This window comes from Dromaius novaehollandiae, chromosome 26 (genome assembly GCF_036370855.1).
Source record: "Dromaius novaehollandiae isolate bDroNov1 chromosome 26, bDroNov1.hap1, whole genome shotgun sequence".
Classification (NCBI taxonomy): domain Eukaryota; kingdom Metazoa; phylum Chordata; class Aves; order Casuariiformes; family Dromaiidae; genus Dromaius; species Dromaius novaehollandiae.
In genome coordinates this window covers 9,008,225-9,028,200 of record NC_088123.1, presented here as the reverse complement: position 1 = coordinate 9,028,200, position 19,976 = coordinate 9,008,225, and the positions used below count along the sequence as shown (strand labels likewise).

The 19,976-nt window shown below is 56.9% G+C and overlaps 1 protein-coding gene across 4 annotated transcripts; it reads right to left on the bottom strand.

Annotated features, from left to right (window-relative positions):
* Positions 1–2,420: 2,420 nt before the first annotated feature.
* LOC135323651 (proline-rich protein 36-like) lies at positions 2,421–14,713 on the bottom strand. 4 transcript variants are annotated; one of them, XM_064497678.1, is made up of 11 exons: positions 14,510–14,713; positions 11,143–11,265; positions 10,568–10,734; positions 10,212–10,375; positions 9,635–9,801; positions 9,279–9,442; positions 6,961–8,868; positions 6,647–6,842; positions 3,776–6,245; positions 3,394–3,669; positions 2,421–2,603 (listed from the first exon to the last, which is right to left on the bottom strand). In XM_064497678.1, the coding sequence occupies exon 9, from the start codon at positions 5,823–5,825 to the stop codon at positions 4,914–4,916; it is 912 nt and encodes a 303-aa protein (XP_064353748.1). In that variant the 5' UTR covers positions 5,826–6,245; positions 6,647–6,842; positions 6,961–8,868; positions 9,279–9,442; positions 9,635–9,801; positions 10,212–10,375; positions 10,568–10,734; positions 11,143–11,265; positions 14,510–14,713; the 3' UTR covers positions 2,421–2,603; positions 3,394–3,669; positions 3,776–4,913. The 4 variants fall into 4 exon arrangements, 3 of the variants coding, with proteins under 3 accessions (XP_064353748.1, XP_064353750.1, XP_064353749.1); XR_010385133.1 differs by lacking the exon at positions 2,421–2,603 and having other exon boundaries at positions 3,393–3,669; positions 6,162–6,245; positions 14,510–14,709; XM_064497680.1 differs by lacking the exons at positions 2,421–2,603; positions 6,647–6,842; positions 6,961–8,868; ... (4 more) ...; positions 11,143–11,265; positions 14,510–14,713 and adding an exon at positions 6,333–6,628 and having other exon boundaries at positions 3,393–3,669.
* Between the last annotated feature and the right edge of the window lie 5,263 nt (positions 14,714–19,976).

Sequence of the window (19,976 nt, the reverse complement as noted above, 5' to 3'; positions counted from 1 at the left end):
ACCAGAGATGGAAAATGCTTCCTGCCTTGTACCAGGGAAATTCCACTGTCCCCAATGACCTATGGGGACTCCTGCGTGAGCGGCACATGTCCAGTAAGGAACAGACCCAGCAGGCCACTGCTGCAGGGCTGAGAAGGCACCGGCACCTGGAACTGCAGCTCCTGGCCCGCCACAGAGCATAACGTGGCCGGCTGGTGAGAACCCCGCTGGCAAAGGACTGCCCCTCCGGCCGCCTCGAGAGGCACAGCATGCTGTCCGAGCAGCCCAATACGGGAAGACTACACCTCCCGGCATGCCGTTCAAACAAAAAAAAGGCCTCCCGGAAGCCCGGTGCCGGAACACTACTGCTCCCGGCATGCCGCGGAAACCAACATGGCCGCCCGGAAGCCCGGTGCCGGAAGACTACCGCTCCCGGCATGCCGCGGAAACCAACATGGCCTCCCGGAAGCTCGGTGCCGGAACACTACTGCTCCCGGCATGCCGCGGAAACCAACATGGCCGCCCGGAAGCCCGGTGCCGGAAGACTACCGCTCCCGGCATGCCAGCGGCGCCCCCGGCCCCCCGCCCCCCCCCCGTAGCGCTAGGTGAAGTTTAACCCTGTGGAGATTCCGTTCCTTTCCGTCCCGCCCCCGTTCCCTTTTCCTCCCTGTCTCCCCGGAATCCACCGCAGAGCCCTGAGCGCGACCCCGCGATCCCCAGCACCGGCCCGGGGCTCCCCCGACACCGCCGCGGCCAGCTACGGGTCAACTCCAGCACTGCCCCTGCCTCCCCCCACGACCCTCCCTGCGCTTCCCCTGGGATCCCTCCTCCCCCTCCCCAACGCGGTCCCGAGTGGACATAGGAGACACCCCCCCCCCACCGCGCTCCTCCGACCGCGCAATAAACCGCACCACAGCCCCAGCGGACCACCTGCCTTCCCCCCTCCCCCGTCCTGGCGCACCCCCCTTCTTCCCCCCCAGCACCACTGCAGACCCACCGCACCTCCTTCCTCCCCACCCGAACCCCAACGCACCCCCTTACCACCACAGCCTCGGCACACCCCCTTCCTCCCTCCACCTCCATGGCCCCGGTGCACCGCTCTTCCCCACCACATTCTCGGCCCCCACTGCCCCGGCACACCGCCCTCCCTAGCCCCGGTGCAGTTTCCCCTGGCCCCAGTGCACCCCAGTTGTGCTGTGCTGCCCAGGACACTCCCACCCACCAGGACCCCTGGCACGTGAGGGACCTGCAGCCCGGAGCGCGCACCCCCCCAGCCCCGCTCACCTCCTCCGCAGGGCAGCCGCGTGCTGGTCCCAGGCGGCAGCGCTCAGCAGCAGCTCCATCGTCCGGAACCAGCCCCAGCATGAGCTTCCCCCAAATGCAGCCCCAGCCCAGGCGTGTGCCCGCCCTTGCCATCAGCCCCACCTGGGGCTTGTCCCACCTGTCCCAGCCATGGAGCCCCACCTGGGGCCTGTCCTGCCACCCAGCTCCACCTGGCATTCATCCCAGCCCCAGGGCCTGCAGCTGCAGCCCATCAGGAACTGGGGAGAGGGAATGGCCATCAGCCCCACCAGGGACAACTGGGGCTGCCAGGGCAACAGAAGCACCCCCACTCCTGAGAGCAGCTTCCTGAAAGCTGAAGGGAGAGGCCTGGGGTATAGAGAGGGGAAAGGAGAGTATGCAGAGGACAAGAGAACAAATGGAGAGCTCTAGGTACAACAAAAGTAGAAAAAGGCAACGATAGAGCAAACAGAGTGACTCTGGGGGCACCACCAAGAAGCACCCAGAAAACTCTGGGACAGGAGAGAAAGCTAAACAGAGAACTTTGCAGTGTGCTGCAAAACAACCACAGGGCCCAACAAAAGGCACACAGAGGCCTTGGGGGCAACCCAAAATGTGAATTGAGGGCTCCGGAGGGCATCAGAGGGCAAATGCAGGGCTCTGGGGCAAAGCAAAATACAAATAAAGGGGCTTAGGGCACACAAGAGGGGTCATAAGGCATGTCACAGGGCTCAGTGCAGCTGACAGGATGGTGCCTGCAGGCTCCCCCCACCCCCATGGAAACTCCATCTCCCCACTCCAGGCACACAGGCCCTGGCACAATAACCACAAGGGACACTGGGGAGTGCTGAAAGCAAATCCAGAAGCAGTCTGGGGACCTCACATAGCCCTGCAGGGGCCCTGGGTGTCCCCACAATGATGGGAAACACCCCCAAGAGCCCAGGCAATGCAAGGGAAATTCCCCACAGCTCTGTCAACAGCACTGGGTTCCCTGGGAAGCGCAGGCACTCCAAAGTACAAGGGACTCGGGGACCAGCTCCCAGCCCCGGACACAATGTGTAATCTCCTCCCCTGGGCATCATCTTCAGGCAAACCAACAGCAGGAACCACAGAGATGAGTGCAAAGAATAAAGCAACTGTTTATTGCTTTACTGTGCAGAAACAATAGCTGGAAGCAAGTCTGCCATGGAGCTCAGTGTCAGCATGCTTCCCCTTACCTGTGATGCCTGAAGAGTCATCACCACACCAGCGTCCATCCATCCATCAGGGAAAGGTCAGCTCCTGCTGCTGCCCTTGATGTGGCAGGTGTCCGAGTAGCTGACAGCCTACTCCTCTGCTTTTTCCTTCAGGGATAGGATTCAGCTCAGAGATGAGAGGAAAATGCCTGATCTTGCCTGTCTGCACTTCTGCCCTACCCCAGGCTAGAGCCCTGCAAGACACTTCCACAGCTCTCAGCTCACCCGTCACATTGCCAGTCTCCGTGTGATGGGCCTGCGCCATATCAAATCCAGAGCGCAGGTCGGTGTGCAGAGCTGAACGCTGGGTACAGGGGAAGGTTACAAAGCCCAAAGAAGGGTTTGCAGCCTGCTGCTTAGGCTTCAGGGCTTACAGTTTATTATCTAAGGATTTAGCCCTTTTCCTTTATCAGTAAGTCATAAGCCCTGAACACTAACTGCAGGTCTTGGAACCCTAATAGTTGCCGAGACTTTAAAATTTATGGCTAAGGTTGGATTTTAAATTCTGCGCCCTGATCACTAAACGAGCAAACTGTAAACCCTGACTGATAAAGACTGAGCCCCACAAAAGAAAGGAATAAACTGTAACTCCAGAGTGAGAGACCCTCAACAACAAACTAAACAATAAACCTTAAGTGAAAAATTCCAAACCCTCAGCTTTAAGCAACAAACACCAAAGCACCCATACGCATGAAAACAGTAAAGAGAAGGCAAGGAGTTTTGCCCACAGCTTAAGAAGTTTTCCCTTCCTCTAGAAGCACAGCAGAACGGGAAGACATGCACCAGAATCACGTTACAGCTGCTGTTTAGAGGCTTGGTTTTAGCCACCATTCAAATGTGAGCATGTGCAAGAATCACTCCACAGGACTGCACTAGGCTGCACTTGCACTGAACCTACCTGAAGCACTGCAAGCACTAATTCATCTCCGGGTCAGACAATTAATATTTTTGGTCCTCTCAGCTCCATGGGCAAACATCCACAGCCAGTGACACCAGTGACCACCTAGGGAACAATCACCTCGCACCTCCCAGCACTGCTCACATATGATGCAGCCCAGGACTTAGCTGTGTCCACGCTGCAAGTCAGAGCTCACTCTCCATGGCCAGCCGCGCATCTCCGCAGAGCTCCCAGCTGTGACAAGGCTCCTTCCACTGCCCGACTGGGCTTCGGCACCTGCAAAGAGGCCAGAGCAGTTAGTGAGAGGCCGGGCAACTGCACAGCCCTCCTAGAACTGCTCCCTAGTCCAAGGCCCGTGATTGTTCCCACAGTTATGACTGACCCTCCGTGCTGCTTCAGTCACCCTCTCTGGCTCCATTTCATCACAAAGATGTCACAGCAGCTCTCACGGACAGGCAGGCTCGCTCAGGCACCCGGCCGCCTCCAGCCTTTGCTAGATGGTCCTCTGCAGGGAAACTCTGCCTCTGATGGACACTCTCAGAAAGCACCGTCCAGCCAAGGCAGGATAAAAAGTAAGGCCTCCAAAACCTCCAAACCCTGGAGAGATGGAGCTGATGGGAAACTGACTTGTGCTACCAGTACTGTAGATTATGGCTTTGCTGTGTACTACGGTGCTGTTGCTCATACACATGTAACCCCATTTCTCTGCTATAGCAAAGTTACTGTTGTAGCTGGCTCCTGAAAGAAACAGTAACTTGCGAAAACGAAAATCCCAGGTAAGACAGTTGCATACTTAAGACATGAGTTGTGAAGGACCTTTACTCTCAAAGTACAAACAATACTGGAACCTCTGGACTTCAAAGAAGGAAGGTCTAGAAGGTTTAGGGCCCAACACTAATAATGCTAGAAACAGAAATTGTTTGGAGGGACCAGAACAGCAAAGAGAAAGGAGTTCCAAGGAAAGAAACAAGCCAGAAGCTATGTAAATGATTGCATTCATCAGGAAGCGATGGCAGGGGTGGGGTGGGTGTGCGTGTTGACAGCACAGCATATCCCCTCAGGAAGCACTAAATCAACAACATGGGTTGAGCTGTAGACATAGGGAAGACACCACTTTGCATTAAAGGCAGACCTGACAGAAAAGTGGGCTCAATGCCAGCATCGCAATCGCAACTCAAGCTGCACCACGTGACAGCCCTGGCTGCGCGCAGGCAGACAAGAGGCAGTAACTGCAGACCGCGCTGACGAGTAGGACAGACAGCAGCAGCAGCTCCAGACCGCCCTACCGCGAGCGCCTGTCCTAACGCCCGAGGTCTCGGAGCCTCTGCTGCTCTCTGCCTCCGTGACACCTTCCCCAGGAGCCTCTTCGCTGCCTGCCGCGTACCCCACGGCATCTCTAGCCCGCTAGCGCTCCCCCGCTGCACAGCCACAGCCCCGCGCCTCCGCGGGCAGAGTCCCCGCGGAGGTGTCCGACGTGACCCGAACCAGACCGACCGACGACACCCTCCGGGCGCTGCCGATCACCATCTCTGCCGAGCGCCGACCACCTCTCGCCACCCGCCGCACCAGACAAAACGCAAAGGAACGACAGACCTCCACCTGGACGCGGGGACAGGGGGGAGAACAAAAGAAAAGAGGGGCAGAGAGCTTGGCAGATGGATGGAGGGAGAAAGAAAGAGAGGGACAGAGAGCCGGCCCCAGGGTCTGGGCACTGGACAAAGGAAGAGAAAGAGAGGGACAGAGGGCCACACAGATGGAGGGAGGGCTGCACAGAGGACCGGGGAGCAGAAGAGAGAAAAATGGGGAAGGCGAGGCGGCCAGAGGAACGGCGAGGGAGCAACAGAGAAGGGGGGAGAACCGGAGAGAGGAACGGGGACGGGAAGAGAGGGACAGGGAGCCAGTAGGAGCGATGGGAAGAGGACGAGAACGACGAAGAGCTGGCCAGAAAGGTGGAGAGAGAAAAAGAGGGAGGGCAATTCAGACAGAGAGATGGGACAAAACAGGGGAAAAGAGGGATAGGGAGGCAAATAGATGGATGAGGAGCTGAGCAGAGGGATGGAAATAGAGAGAGATGGCTGGAGGGGTGGACAGAGGGCTGGGAAGGCAAAGAGAAGTACAGGCAGAAAGGCAGACGAGAGCGGCAGACGGATGGGGAGCCGCACGGAAGGACAGCGGGCAGGTACTGGGATAGGAAGAGGAAGAGGACGATGAAGAGCTGGATAGAGCGATAGAGAGCCAGTTAGATGGACGCAGATATTGTCACAGAGATGGAAAGAGTACAAGAGGGATGGGGGAGCTGGGCAGAGGAACGAGTAGCTAAACAAAGGGATGGGGCACTGGACAGAGCCACGGGGAAAGAAAGAGAAGGATGGAGCGCTGGACAGAGGGGCAGGGAGCGGAACCGGATGGATCCTGACAGCCTGGCTCGCCATGCTCCGACTCCACCCCACCGGCTGAGCCCGCAGCGCTCTCTGCGCACCGCTGTGCCCAAAGTCCGCTCGTGGGCCTGCTCACCCGTTTCCCTACGGCTCCGGGGTGTCTGTGGGAGCGAGGGTGCACACACGGGCCCAGGCCGGGGAGGAACCTCGCGTTCAGTCACAGCATTTTACCATTCCTCGTGCATTAGCCCCTCTCAGATGCTCAACGCCAAACGCCCTCAGCCCGTAACAACTTCAGTACCCGCGGCACCTAGTTTTTCCACGCTCTCAAATCTTCCTTGCTCTTTCCCGTCTTGTTTGAAAACCCTCCCAGACCCCTTCTGTACTTACATGCTTCCTCAAAACAGCATCACCAAAGTCAACAAAAAGGGCCGAGCTGCATTCCTTCGAGTTGCTGGCCCTCAGAACAGCATCCTGCAAGTGAATCAAGCCACCAAGGTCACTGGGAGATTCTCCTTTTAGAGCTTTCTTCCCCCAAAACTTTAATGATGGCTCCCTAACCTGGGCAAATGCAGAGCCTCCCTTAAGCGCTGCGGCAGTTTTTACTCTGGCGTCCCAAGTTGCTGCTAGGCAGCGAAGCAAGGCAAAGACGGGTGCGGTCACAGCTGACCCATCTAGCCACGAAAATTCTTATTTTAGGCCTCACTGGTCATTCCAGGTAAACAGACCAAAACAGAGCTCCAAACAGACAGGCGAGGCTTCGCACAGACCTCGTGGCCCAGCTAGCAACAGTAAGACTCTGTCTTACTGAAGACTCTGGGCTACCAGTTGCTATCCCCCCCTCCTTTGCCGGTCCATGCATTGCGGCTTATTACCCGCGAGTCCGGTAAGGACACTGCCGACCTTCCTGTGGCCGAAGCCTCCTCGTCGGGACCGGGCGGAGAACCTTTCTGCTGGCATTTGAATTCTCCTGGAAGCTCTCGACGCGTGATAACTTACAAAGGTCCGAGAGCAGTGGTAGCCTGTAGTTCTTCACGGCAGCACACAGTCGTTCCCCGAGGTCCTGAACGCCTACGATGAACACAGTTTATCAAAACAAAAATACTACTGCTACAGGGTGTAAAGGCAAGCTAAAATTTCCGCAGCCAAAGAAAACCCCTTCGCGTCTGACACAACGAGCCACACGCACCAGCGCCTATAGCTCGAGGCTAGCAACCCCTCCTGGGCGACGTTCTTCTGGCAGGCTGCGGATCTGAACTCCTCCATCTCGCCTAAGAGTCTCCGCTGGGACACAGCAACTTTGCCAGCCAGGGCTCGTTGACGGAGGCATAGTAAAATCCATCAGGGAGGGAGCAAAGCAAAAAAAAAAAAAACAAACCGAGAAGAAAAAGAAAAAAAGAAAAAGATCAAAGCTCTGCAGAAAATCATAAGAATCCAAAGTTGTTTATAAGCACAAAAGCGGATCCAATATACACACTCAAGCAAGGTAAACGAGAATACGCAAGCCACAAGCACCGCTTCCCCAACCCCTGTTCTGGGAGCTATGAAGACAGTCGGGCTTGCCGCGAAAGGGAAGTCAGACTAAGTAGCCGCTAGAGATCAACCTCTCGGAAACCTCCTGCGTCCGCGTTTTTGGCGCAACCGTGCTCTGCCCCTCAGTCAATTCAGACGCGCACAAGAAGAGCCACTGCTTGTAACACTTGCACAGCAACTGCCCCCCTGCCCCCGCTCGTTAAGATCAGCGCCCACTGCGCCACTCGGATAGATGATACTCCGCTGTCTCTTCATTTCCCTGACGTGATTACTTTAGAGGGAACTGAATAGATTGGATGGCCCCTGCGCGATCAAAGCTAAAAGTCTCAAAGACGGTTACAGCCCACATCGCTGCTGAACAGTCTTTCTCACAGCCAGAGACTTTTTGTTCCACCCCCAAAGGGGACGTAAAGGTGAGGCGACCGGCACCCGCTTTCCTTTACTGCCGTTTTCTAGCGGTGCTGCTCCCACGCAGTCAGCAGATGTGGAAAGCATTACCGAAAAAGGCTTTCCTTGTCCTGGGAATTTGAGGGCAGGAGGTTTTATAGCCACTTCTTCCAGTTCAGTGAAAGCAGAGTCACGTTCCTCGTCCCAGCTCCCTTCCCGACTCCCTCCCAGTACTTTCCACCATGGTCTGCTGACACCGGCAAAGCCACCTTAATGCTGCTGGAGGAAACTAAATCCTCCTACAATTGCTCTAAGCGGGAACCGGTGAGAAGGAGCCTTAATTCCATGAGGCTTCAACCTATCTACTGTCATCCCGTCTCCCCAAATACCATTGCCAGATAACTAACCCGGGGCTTGCGCTGATTGAGCCTTCCTGAAATCGATCTCTCAGTTTTACACTTCAGACCCTTCTCTCGCTCCCTTCCTCTTCAGTAGCTCTGGTCACTTGACCACCACTCCCCCAAGATAATAATTTGCTGTCTCGCAGCTCGTGAAGTATGACGCTTCACAGGCACGTAAAGTCACACACATGGAGACACATGTACGCAGAGCACTTCTCGTAATGCATACAGACCTTCCGTTATACGCTGGCGATCTATTATTCGGATTGCTATTAATGGCGCTCCTTCCTTGCCAGGAGGAACGGGCTTTCCCTTTCTCTGGCAGAGGAAGACAGCTTTCACTTGGCTCCCTTGGATTCTATTCCTTCAGCTTGCTCATGTTTTTTACTCTCTTCAACCTCAGCCGTGACCATTAATCTAAGAGAGCATTCGTTCTGTCTTTCCCTTTCCACGTACGCGCGTGCAGTAACAACGCAAAATAGAAACAGCCAAAGCAAAGCTAAGGCAGATACAGGGAACAGCAGCCACAGGGCAGGAACGGGTTACTCAGTCCTCAGCGCTGCCTCGGGGAGGCCGAAATAACTGCTAACGGTCATTAGCCATACTTACCCTAGTTACCCGTGCCAGAACGCCTCCTCCTGTAGCAGTTCCTGGTGATATCGAGGGGCCGCTGCATTCTGGCTTCCTTGTTTCATCCCGTCCCTTCGGTATTAACCGCAAGCAAACGCTCGTCCGTCTCTTCTCCTCGTCAGCATTTGCTGTCCTTGGTTCCATCTCTGTAAGGAAGCGATAAACTCGCGTTTTACTTCCAGTGAAACGCTTAGGTTTATGCATGATCTTTTTCTCTTTACCCTGTTTTCTTTTCCCCCCTTTTTTTTCTTTTTTTCTTCTTCTTTTCCTTAAGGGAAAGGTCTTAATACGGCACTTTGCACCATACGTTGCAGGGTAAACGGTCTGGAAACGTTACACACAGCAATTAGGGCTAGGTTATTAGGCAGGCGGGCACGTCGCCTAATACCTTCCTAACGCCATCTTCCACGAAACCTTATTTTTATTCCGCTTCAGTGTTATTGTTACTGTTCGCAAACCCTCGTATGCATGCGCTTAACCGACAACTCTCTCGGTCTTTAACTACGTGGAGGAACGACAGCCCTCGATTTGCCTGTCTCCCTTTCAGACCTATTACCTTTTTGAGACTGCTCCTAGCTTCCTCTTACTCTTGCATGCTGGCCTCACAGGCGACGACCAAAACGAACAACTGCATCGCTAGGTCTAGCCCCCTCTCTTCAAGATGTGCCCCTTCGCGGCTTACGTTTCTTGGTCTCTTCAACTTCAGCCGTGGCAATTAATCTAAAAAAGTAAGTATGACATCTATTCCTTTCCGTAGCTGCGTGTACGATAACAAAACAAAAGAGAAACAGCCAAAGCAAAGCTAAGGCAGATACAGGCAACAGCAGCCACAGGGCAGGAACGGGTTACTCAGTCCTCAGCGCTGCCTCGGGGAGGCCGAAATAACTGCTAACGGTCATTAGCCATACTTACCCTAGTTACCCGTGCCAGAACGCCTCCTCCTGTAGCAGTTCCTGGTGATATCGAGGGGCCGCTGCATTCTGGCTTCCTTGTTTCATCCCGTCCCTTCGGTATTAACCGCAAGCAAACGCTCGTCCGTCTCTTCTCCTCGTCAGCATTTGCTGTCCTTGGTTCCATCTCTGTAAGGAAGCGATAAACTCGCGTTTTACTTCCAGTGAAACGCTTAGGTTTATGCATGATCTTTTTCTCTTTACCCTGTTTTCTTTTTCCCCCTTTTTTTTCTTTTTTTCTTCTTCTTTTCCTTAAGGGAAAGGTCTTAATACGGCACTTTGCACCATACGTTGCAGGGTAAACGGTCTGGAAACGTTACACACAGCAATTAGGGCTAGGTTATTAGGCAGGCGGGCACGTCGCCTAATACCTTCCTAACGCCATCTTCCACGAAACCTTATTTTTATTCCGCTTCAGTGTTATTGTTACTGTTCGCAAACCCTCGTATGCATGCGCTTAACCGACAACTCTCTCGGTCTTTAACTACGTGGAGGAACGACAGCCCTCGATTTGCCTGTCTCCCTTTCAAACCTATTACCTTTTTGAGACTGCTCCTAGCTTCCTCTTACTCTTGCATGCTGGCCTCACAGGCGACGACCAAAACGAACAACTGCATCGCTAGGTCTAGCCCCCTCTCTTCAAGATGTGCCCCTTCGGGGCTTACGTTTCTTGGTCTCTTCAACTTCAGCCGTGGCAATTAATCTAAAAAAGTAAGTATGACATCTATTCCTTTCCGTAGCTGCGTGTACGATAACAAAACAAAAGAGAAACAGCCAAAGCAAAGCTAAGGCAGATACAGGGAACAGCAGCCACAGGGCAGGAACGGGTTACTCAGTCCTCAGCGCTGCCTCGGGGAGGCCGAAATAACTGCTAACGGTCATTAGCCATACTTACCCTAGTTACCCGTGCCAGAACGCCTCCTCCTGTAGCAGTTCCTGGTGATATCGAGGGGCCGCTGCATTCTGGCTTCCTTGTTTCATCCCGTCCCTTCGGTATTAACCGCAAGCAAACGCTCGTCCGTCTCTTCTCCTCGTCAGCATTTGCTGTCCTTGGTTCCATCTCTGTAAGGAAGCGATAAACTCGCGTTTTACTTCCAGTGAAACGCTTAGGCTTATGCATGATCTTTTTCTCTTTACCGTTTTCTTTTCCCCCCTTTTTTTTCTTTTTTTCTTCTTCTTTTCCTTAAGGGAAAGGTCTTAATACGGCACTTTGCACCATACGTTGCAGGGTAAACGGTCTGGAAACGTTACACACAGCAATTAGGGCTAGGTTATTAGGCAGGCGGGCACGTCGCCTAATACCTTCCTAACGCCATCTTCCACGAAACCTTATTTTTATTCCGCCTCAGTGTTATTGTTACTGTTCGCAAACCCTCGTATGCATGCGCTTAACCGACAACTCTCTCGGTCTTTAACTACGTGGAGGAACGACAGCCCTCGATTTGCCTGTCTCCCTTTCAGACCTATTACCTTTTTGAGACTGCTCCTAGCTTCCTCTTACTCTTGCATGCTGGCCTCACAGGCGACGACCAAAATGAACCACCGGATCCCCAGGTCTTGCTGCTTCTCTTCGAGATGTCCCCCTTCGGTGGGCTACCCTGCCAAACAAACCAAAAAGACTGCCGAGGCCGCGAGGGTACCAGATTTTCAGTCCGCTTCTCCGAGGCTTTCGGGGTGACTGACGTCACCGCTTCGCTTCACGTTACTCGCAGCTACCTTCGTCTATTACTTAGGGCTAAACCTGTTTCTGTTTGCAGAGGGGCTTGTTGCTTGTTTAAACTTGACATATAGTCCATAACCTGCTCTGCATGCTCCCTAGTCCCTTCTGCTTTTGCAACACTTGTGGTAATTCAAGGCGGTAATTAAGAGTCCCCATTGCCCCATAGGCTGGAGCGAGACATTGCTGCTGCTCTGAGGAGGTGCCTAAAAGCCACGCTGTTTTCGCTAGCATCACTGGGGCTTCCCAGAGCCCATCGGTGTTCTCTTTGGCTCCTCCCGAGCCTTTTAGGTTTTTTAGGCTATTCCTTAGCCCTCCATTTTAGGGCAATGTTCTCCTTAAGCACTGCGCACAGCACGATTATCCCAGATCAGCCACATCGTGCACACACAGAGGCTTCTGAGAGGCGGCTCAGAAGAAAAGAGAGAAAAGTCTGTCATCCGCACATTCACCCATCAACACTCTTCACCAGGAAGTGCTCTAAGTTCCTGTTTCTCTAAAGCGGGACTGAGTCGAGGCGGAGACGCAGATCGCACCCCATCTTTGTTAGAACGCCTCACTGCTGCGGGCACTGGGTCTGGCAGCAGTTTGAGGAATGTTTGGGGCCTTGCACAGAGTGCAGGGGAAGGTCTGGAGTCAGTGACAACATTGCGGCAGGGCTCGGAGGCGTTTTGGGGCCTGTGGGGGTGTTGGGGCAGGATTTGTGGGTGGTTTAATGGCTCTGGGGGGGCTGGTTGCAGGAAGGGTGGGACTCTGCGGGGCCCTCAGGGCAGGGGTGCCATCCCAGATGCGTAGTGAGCACACAGGGGTGCCCTACGTGGCTCTCAGCTCGGCGGGAGCAGCCACCGGTCTCCCACCCCACCAGACAGGGGAGCGGGGCGGGGGGGGGGGAGGAGAGGAGGTGGAGGGATCTATGAGCTCGCAGAGAACGCCAGAGGAGGCAGCAGGGAACTCCCCAAGGACCCCGCGTCCCAGACGAGAGGAGGCATCAGGCTGCCGTGCCGCTGCTAGAGACATCCAGACCCCCGCGCAGACACCCCCCACACACTCCTCCAGGCTGCGTCCGCAGGGGCGAGCGCACGCCCCGGCCCGCGCTGGGGAGGAACCGGGGCCCTACAGGCGACACACGCAAAAGGGAGAGTCAGAGCCGCGCTCCGGCAGACCCGGCGCGGCGCGGCGCGGCCCCCGGCCCGACTCCCCCCCCCCCGCCCCGCCGCCTCCACGCAGCGACGGCCCCGGCTGGCAGGACACAGCCCGACACCCGCGGCCACCCGAAGGCGCACGCTCGCCTCACCTCGCCTCACCGCGGCCCCCACATGCTCGACTCCAGCCCGCCTCTGCCCTCGCCCGCCGCCGTCCAGCGAAAACACCCGCCCTGCTCGCCGCCATCTTGCCCGCCGCCGCACCGCGCGTGCGCCGGCCGCCCAGGGCTCGCACCGCGCGTGCGCCGGCCGCCCAGGGCTCGCGCCGCCGCACCGCGCGTGCGCCGGCCGCCCAGGGCTCGCGCCGGCCGCCCAGGGCTCGCGCCGCCGCACCGCGCGTGCGCCGGCCGCCCAGGGCTCGCGCCGCCGCACCGCGCGTGCGCCGGCCGCCCAGGGCTCGCGCCGGCCGCCCAGGGCTCGCGCCGCCGCACCGCGCGTGCGCCGGCCGCCCAGGGCTCGCGCCGCCGCACCGCGCGTGCGCCGGCCCAGGACCGCGCGAGAGGGGCGGGGGGAGCGCGAGGGGCGGGGGGAGCGCAGCGCGAGGGGCGGGGGGAGCGCAGCGCGAGGGGCGGGGGGAGCGCAGCGCGAGGGGCGGGGGGAGCGCAGCGCGAGGGGCGGGGGGAGCGCAGCGCGAGGCAGCCCAGACCCGCAATGGCCCCACCCTCGCGTGGTCGCAGCGCCGCGCTGCAGCCGGCCGGCTCCCGCGCGCCAACCGCAGCCCGCCGCGCCACCCCGGCGCTCAGGCCGAGCAGCGAGCGCCCCGAGGCTGCTCTGCCCGCGCCCGAGAGAGCGGCGGGGATCAGCGAGCAGGCGCTGGGGCTGCCCCGGGGAGAGAGCGCCGCGGAGCAGCTCCGAGACGGCACTGCCCGTCCCCGCGCCCCCAGGAAGCACCGAGAAGGAAAAGCCCTCTCGGGAAAAGCGCTCCCGGTCCGTGAGCACCGGGCAGGGGGCACGAGCGCGGCCCCTGCGCTTACCCGTCCCCGAGAGAGCGCAGAGTAGCGGCCAACGCGGCGACCGGCAGCGCGCACGTGTGCGCCGGCTGCCCGCAACGGTCTCCGTACGCAGCGGTGGCCGCCGGCGGCTGCAGTGCTGCCTTGTCGACACGCGAGGGCAGCCGTGAGCGCGCCGGAACGCAATGCGCATGCGCGCCCCCCCTCCCGCGTGCAGTGCCGCCTTTCAGACACGCGAGGGCAGCAAGGAGCAGGGCGCAGCGCTTTCCTGCCCCCCTTGCAAAATACTCGCTAGACAAAAGTGGCTTGGGCTCCTCCCGAACGCTTACCTGGCTTCATTACTACAGCTATTAGGAACCGAAGTGCATAGCCTTCTAGCAAAGGGAACGACCGTCTTTTCAGAACTTCCCGCGACTCCCCAGAATTGTCACTGCCTTGCATCAGCAGCCAGCTTCTTCCAACCCAGCCGCAAGAAACATTTTGCCTTCCCGGCAGAACTTTCTGCTCCCCGGGGGGTCCAAAGGAAACCCGTCACTCACTACTGTCTGTCAAAACGTACCGGAAGCCCTCAAATACAGGACAAGACGCCTTCTCTAAGGAAGCTGACTACTAGGTCTGCTTCACGGCAGCTTCTCCCCAGTATCAGGGTCCACTCAATAAACAAAATAGGACGAGAAATGTCTTAATCTGCTCCAAGTGCTTTCGTAGAAGAGAACATCAAAACGAGGTATTATTGCATTTAGCCTCCACTACACGTGCTACCCCAGCGCCACGGACTTGCTTTAAAGCATCAGTGACGTACGCGGTCTGGCAGTAATTAATATTCACAGAATGAATACGCACTCGATCGAGTACGGGTGTTCATAAAAAGCTTTGCCAGTGCGTCGCTAGGTAACAAACCTAGACAAGCAGCTATTTGCCCTGATCCTTCGGCTTACATTTCTTCTGCCGGATGTAGTCAAACGTACCTGCATGCGGTGGCCTTGCGAGGCAGTGACACGGTGTCCGTGGGGTGGCTGTTCCAGGGTCTCTCGGGCTGTTCCAGGGTCCTCGGACAGCAACGGTGCTGGTCGACTTTCCCTTGCGCTGCACAGCAGGACAGCTCCGCACCGTGCCCTCCCAGCACCGCCACTCCTCCCAGCAGCTGCCTAACCGGCCCCAATCCTGAGCAAAGCTACGACCCCCAGGAGCCCGCAGCACCCCTCCTACTCTTCCCGCCCTCCCCATTTCCAAGAGGGACAGCCCCAGCCCCCGGGGACAACCCTGCCTGGTCACGCTGCTGTCTGAAAAGCGGATTCGTTGCCCGCTGTGCACTAAGCCAATAATGACACGCTCAGGAGAGACATTTGCTTATTTATTTCAGAGTTGTGCAAGCCTGGCTGCTCGGTGTTTCCCCACAAATCAAGCGCAACTTTCCCCCCCCCCCCCGCCCCGGCTTTCCAAGTAGCATTTATACAAGTTGCAAGGTTCGCAACTTTCCCTCTTACACCGGTTGGTTAGTGATTTACATACAATTCTAATATTGCTTACACACCATTTTAAAACTACGCATGCTCAGGGGAGGGGTCTTCACCCGGGCACAGGTCTTTCTGACCTATGGGCGTGATTTTCTTGTATTATAATGAGGACAGTTCAGTTCGGGGATACCTCGAATTCCTTTGCTAAATCGGCAACGTCTACATAGAAAACAAAACATTTTGATTTACTGTTTCTTTAAGGCTTTAGCACTTCTAGCATGGCCTTGATTAAAGAATTATTTCCTCCCAGGAAATGGGGGGGGGGGGGGGTTCTCCTCATCTGCCTAGTTCAAACAGCAGGAACACTCTTTCTGAGCTTCCAAGGTTGTCTTGCAACACCATCGGAGATGGAAAACACTTCCTGCCCTGTACCGGGGAAAAACAGGGGCATTCCACTGTCCCCCGTGACCTGTGGGGACTCAGGCGTGAGTGACACATGTCCAGTAAGGAACAGACCCAGCGGGCACTACAGCTCCTGGCCTGCCACGCGGCCGCCTGCTGGGAACCCCGCTGGCAGGGACCTGCCGCCGCCGCCGCCCCCGCGGGGCCACCTCGAGAGGCGCAGCATGGTCACCCAGTAGCCCCGCCTGAGAAGACTACACCTCCCAGCATACCGTGCACGCGAAAAGGGCGGCCCGGAAGCCCAGTGCCGGAAGACTACTGCTCCCGGCATGCCATGCCAAGCAACATGGCCACCCGGAAGCCCAGTGCCGGAAGACTACCGCTCCCAGCATGCCGCGCTCAGAAAAAAAAATGCCCGACCGGAAGCCCAGTGCCGGAAGACTACTGCTCCCGGCATGCCGCGCCGAAAGCTACGGCTCCCCGCAGCCCCGCACCCCAACTCCCGCCCCCCACCCGCAGCGCTGGGGCACCTTTGACCCTCGGCACATTCCGTTCCTTTCCGTCCCGCCCCCCTTCCCCTTCCCCCCTGTCCCCCCGGAAACGGCCGCAGAGCCCCGAGCGCGGCCCCGCCAGCCCCACCACCGGCCCGGGGCTCCCCCGACACCCCCGCGACCGGCCCCGCCTCAGCTCCGACACTGCCCCCGCCCCTCCACGACCCTCCTCCCCCCGCTCCCCGACACGCTCCCGAGCTGACACAGGAGACCCCCCGCCCCGCGCTCCTCCGACCGCGCAGTAAACCGCACCACAGCCCCGGCGCACCCCCTTGCTCCCCCCGCCTCCGGGGCCCCGGGACGCTCCCAGCCGCCGGGACCCCCGGCGCATGCGGGACCCGCAGCCTGCAGCGCGCCTCCCCCGGCCCCGCTCACCTCCTCCGCGGGGCAGCTGCCGGGCCGGTCCCGGCAGGCTGTGCTCCACGGCAGCTCTGCTGCCCAGGTCCTGCCCCAGCGCCAGCTCCCCCCACCTGCGGCCCCAGCCCCCAAATGTGGGCCTGCCCTTGCCATCAGCCCCACCTGGGGCCTGTCCTGCCACCCAGCTCCCCCTGGCACTCATCCCAGCCCCAGGGCCCACAGCTATGGTCCTGAAGGAACTGGGCAGGGGGCCTGGCCATCAGCCCCTTCAGGGACAGCTGGGGCTGCCAGGGCAGCAGAGGCACCCCCACTCCTGACAGCAGCTTGCTGAGAGCTGAAGGGAGAGCCCTGCCTGGGGTGTAGAGTGCGGAAAGGGGAGTATGCGGAGCACAAGAGAACAAATCGAGAGCTCTGGGTGCAACACGAGTCAAAAAAAAAAAAAAAAAAAAAAACGATAGAGCAAACAGAGTGACTCTGGGGGCACCAAAAGGAGGGCCCTGGGGCACACCCAGAAGCACCCAGAAAACTCCAGGACAGGAGAAAAAGCTAAACAGAGACCTCTGCGGCGTGCCGCAAAACACACACGGGGCCCCGGGGCGCACCGAAAGGCACGCAGAGGGCTCGGGGGCAACCCAGAATGTGAACTGAGGGGTCCTGAGGGCATCAGAGGGCAAGTGCAGGGCTCTGGGGCAGACCAAAATACAGAGGAAGGGCCTTGGCGCACACCAGAGGGCTCACGAGGCACGCTGCAGGGCTCAACGCGGCTGACAGGATGGCGCCTGCAGGCCGCCCCACGCACACGAGCGACACTGCGGAGTGCCAAAAGCAAATCCGGGAGCGGTTCGGGGACCTCACGCAGCCCTGGAGGGGCTCTGGCTGCCCTCGCGATGAGGGGAAACACCCCCAAGAGCCCCGAGGGTCCAGGCAAGGCAAGGGAAATTCCCTGCAGCTCTGGGAACAGCACCGGGCTCCCTGGCAAGCGCAGGCACTCCGAAGTACACGGGACTCGGGGACCAGCTCCCAGCCCCGGACACAACGTGTAACCTCCTCCCCCGGGCATCGTCTTCAGGCAAACCGCCCTGGAGCTCGGCACCAGCGTGCCTCCCCTTACCTGCGATACCCAAAGAGTCACCGCCGCACCAGCATCTGTCTGTCTGTCCGTCCGTCCGTCTGTCCGTCCGGGAAGGGTCAGCTCCTGCCCCTGCCCTCGACGTGGCAGGTGTCCGAGTAGCCGACAGCCTCCCCCCAATGCTTTTTCCTTCGGGGCTAGGATTCAGCTCGGAGAGCTGAGAGGAAAATGCCTGATCCCGCCTGCCTGCACTTCTGCCCTAGCCCAGGCCAGAGCCCCTCAGGTTACTTAGTCCTCAGCGCTGCCTCGGGGAGGCCGAAATAACTACTAACGGTCATCAGCGATACTTACCTTAGTTACCCGTGCCAGAACGCCTCCTCCTGCAGCAGTTCCTGGTGATATCGAGGGGCCGCTGCATTCTGGCTTCCTTGTTTCATCCCGTCCCTTCAGTATTAACCACAAGAAAACGCTTGTCCGTCTCTTCTCTTCGTCAGCATTTGCTGTCCTTGGTTCCATCTCTGTAAGGAAGCCATACACTCGCGTTTTACTTCCAGTGAAACACTTAGGTTTACGCATGATCTTTTTCTCTTTACCCTGTTTTCTTTTGTCCCCTTTTTTTTCTTTTTTTTCTTCTTCTTTTCCTTAAGGGAAAGGTCTTAATACGGCACTTTGCGCCATACGTCACAGGGTAAACAGTCTAGAAACGTTACGCACAGCAATTAGGGCTAGGTTATTAGGCAGGCGGGCACGTCGCCTAATACTTACCTGCGCCATCTCCCACGAAACCTTATTTTTATTCCGCTTCAGTGTTATTGTTACTGTTCTCAAACCCTCGTATACATGCGCTTAACCGACAATTCTCTCGGTCTTTAACTACATGGAGGGACGACAGCCCTCGATTTGCCTGTCTCCCTTTCAAACCTATTACCTTTTTGAGACAGCTCCTAGCTTCCTCTTACGCTCGGACGCTGGCCTCACAGGCGACGACCAAAACGAACAACTGGATTGCTAGGTCTAGCCGCCTCTCTTCAAGATGTGCCCTTTCGGTGCGTACCTTTCTTGGTCTCTTCAACTTCAGCCGTGGCAATTAATCTAAAAAAGTAAGGATGACATCTATTCCTTTCCGTAGCTGCCTGTACGATAACAAAACAAAAGAGAAACAGCCAAAGCAAAGCTAAGGCAGATACAGGCAACAGCAGCCACAGGGTAGGAACGGCTTACTCAGTCCTCAGCGCTGCCTCGGGGAGGCCGAAATGACTGCTAACGGTCATCAGCGATACTTACCTTAGTTACCCGTGCCAGAACGCCTCCTCCTGCAGCAGTTCCTGGTGATATCGAGGGGCCGCTGCATTCTGGCTTCCTTGTTTCATCCCGTCCCTTCGGTATTAACCACAAGAAAACGCTTGTCCGTCTCTTCTCTTCGTCAGCATTTGCTGTCCTTGGTTCCATCTCTGTAAGGAAGCCATACACTCGCGTTTTACTTCCAGTGAAACACTTAGGTTTACGCATGATCTTTTTCTCTTTACCCTGTTTTCTTTTGTCCCCTTTTTTTTCTTTTTTTCTTCTTCTTTTCCTTAAGGGAAAGGTCTTAATACGGCACTTTGCGCCATACGTCACAGGGTAAACAGTCTGGAAACGTTACGCACAGCAATTAGGGCTAGGTTATTAGGCAGGCGGGCACGTCGCCTAATACCTACCTAACGCCATCTTCCACGAAACCTTATTTTTATTCTGCTTCAGTATTACTGTTACTGTTCTCAAACCCTCGTAGACGCGCGCTTAACGGACAACTCTCTCAGTCTTTAACTATGTGGAAGAACGATAGCCCTCGATTTGCCTGTCTCCCTTTCAAACCTATTACCTTTTCGACACAGCTCCTAGCTTCCTCTTACGCTCGGACGCTGGCCTCACAGGCGATGACCAAAATGAACCACCGGATCCCCAGGTCTTGCTGCTTCTCTTCGAGATGTCCCCCTTCGGTGGGCTGCCCTGCCAAACAAACCAAAAAGACTGCCGAGGCCGCGAGGGTACCAGATTTTCAGACCGCTTCTCCGAGGCTTTCGGGGTGACCGACGTCACCGCTTCGCTTCACGTTACTCACAGCTACCTTCGTCTATTACTTCGGGCTAAACCTGTTTCTATTTGCAGAGGGGCTTGTTGCTTGTTTAAACTTGACATATAGTCCACAACCTGCTCTGCATGCTCCCTAGTCCCTTCTGCTTTCGCAACACTTGTGGTAATTCAAGGCGGTAATTAAGAGTCCCCATTGTCCCATAGGCTGGAGCGAGACATTGCTGCTGCTCTGAGGAGGTGCCTAAAAGCCACGCTGTTTTCGCTAGCATCACTGGGGCTTCCCAGAGCCCATCGGTGTTCTCTTGAGCTTTTCCCGAGCCTTTTAGGTTTTTTAGGCTATTCCTTAGCCCGCCATTTTAGGGCAATGTTCTCCTTAAGCACTGCGCACAGCACGATTATCCCAGATCAGCCACATCGTGCACATACAGAGGCTTCTCAGAGGCGGCTCAGAAGAAAAGAGAGAAAAATCTCTTTGTCATCTGCGCATCCACCCGTCAACACTCTTCACCAGGAAGTGCTCTAAGTT

Excerpts from the sequence above, each read along its gene's own strand:
- LOC135323651 (XM_064497678.1), bottom strand. The coding sequence starts at position 5,825 with ATGGCGAGCCAGGCTGTCAGGATCCATCCGGTTCCGCTCCCTGCCCCT.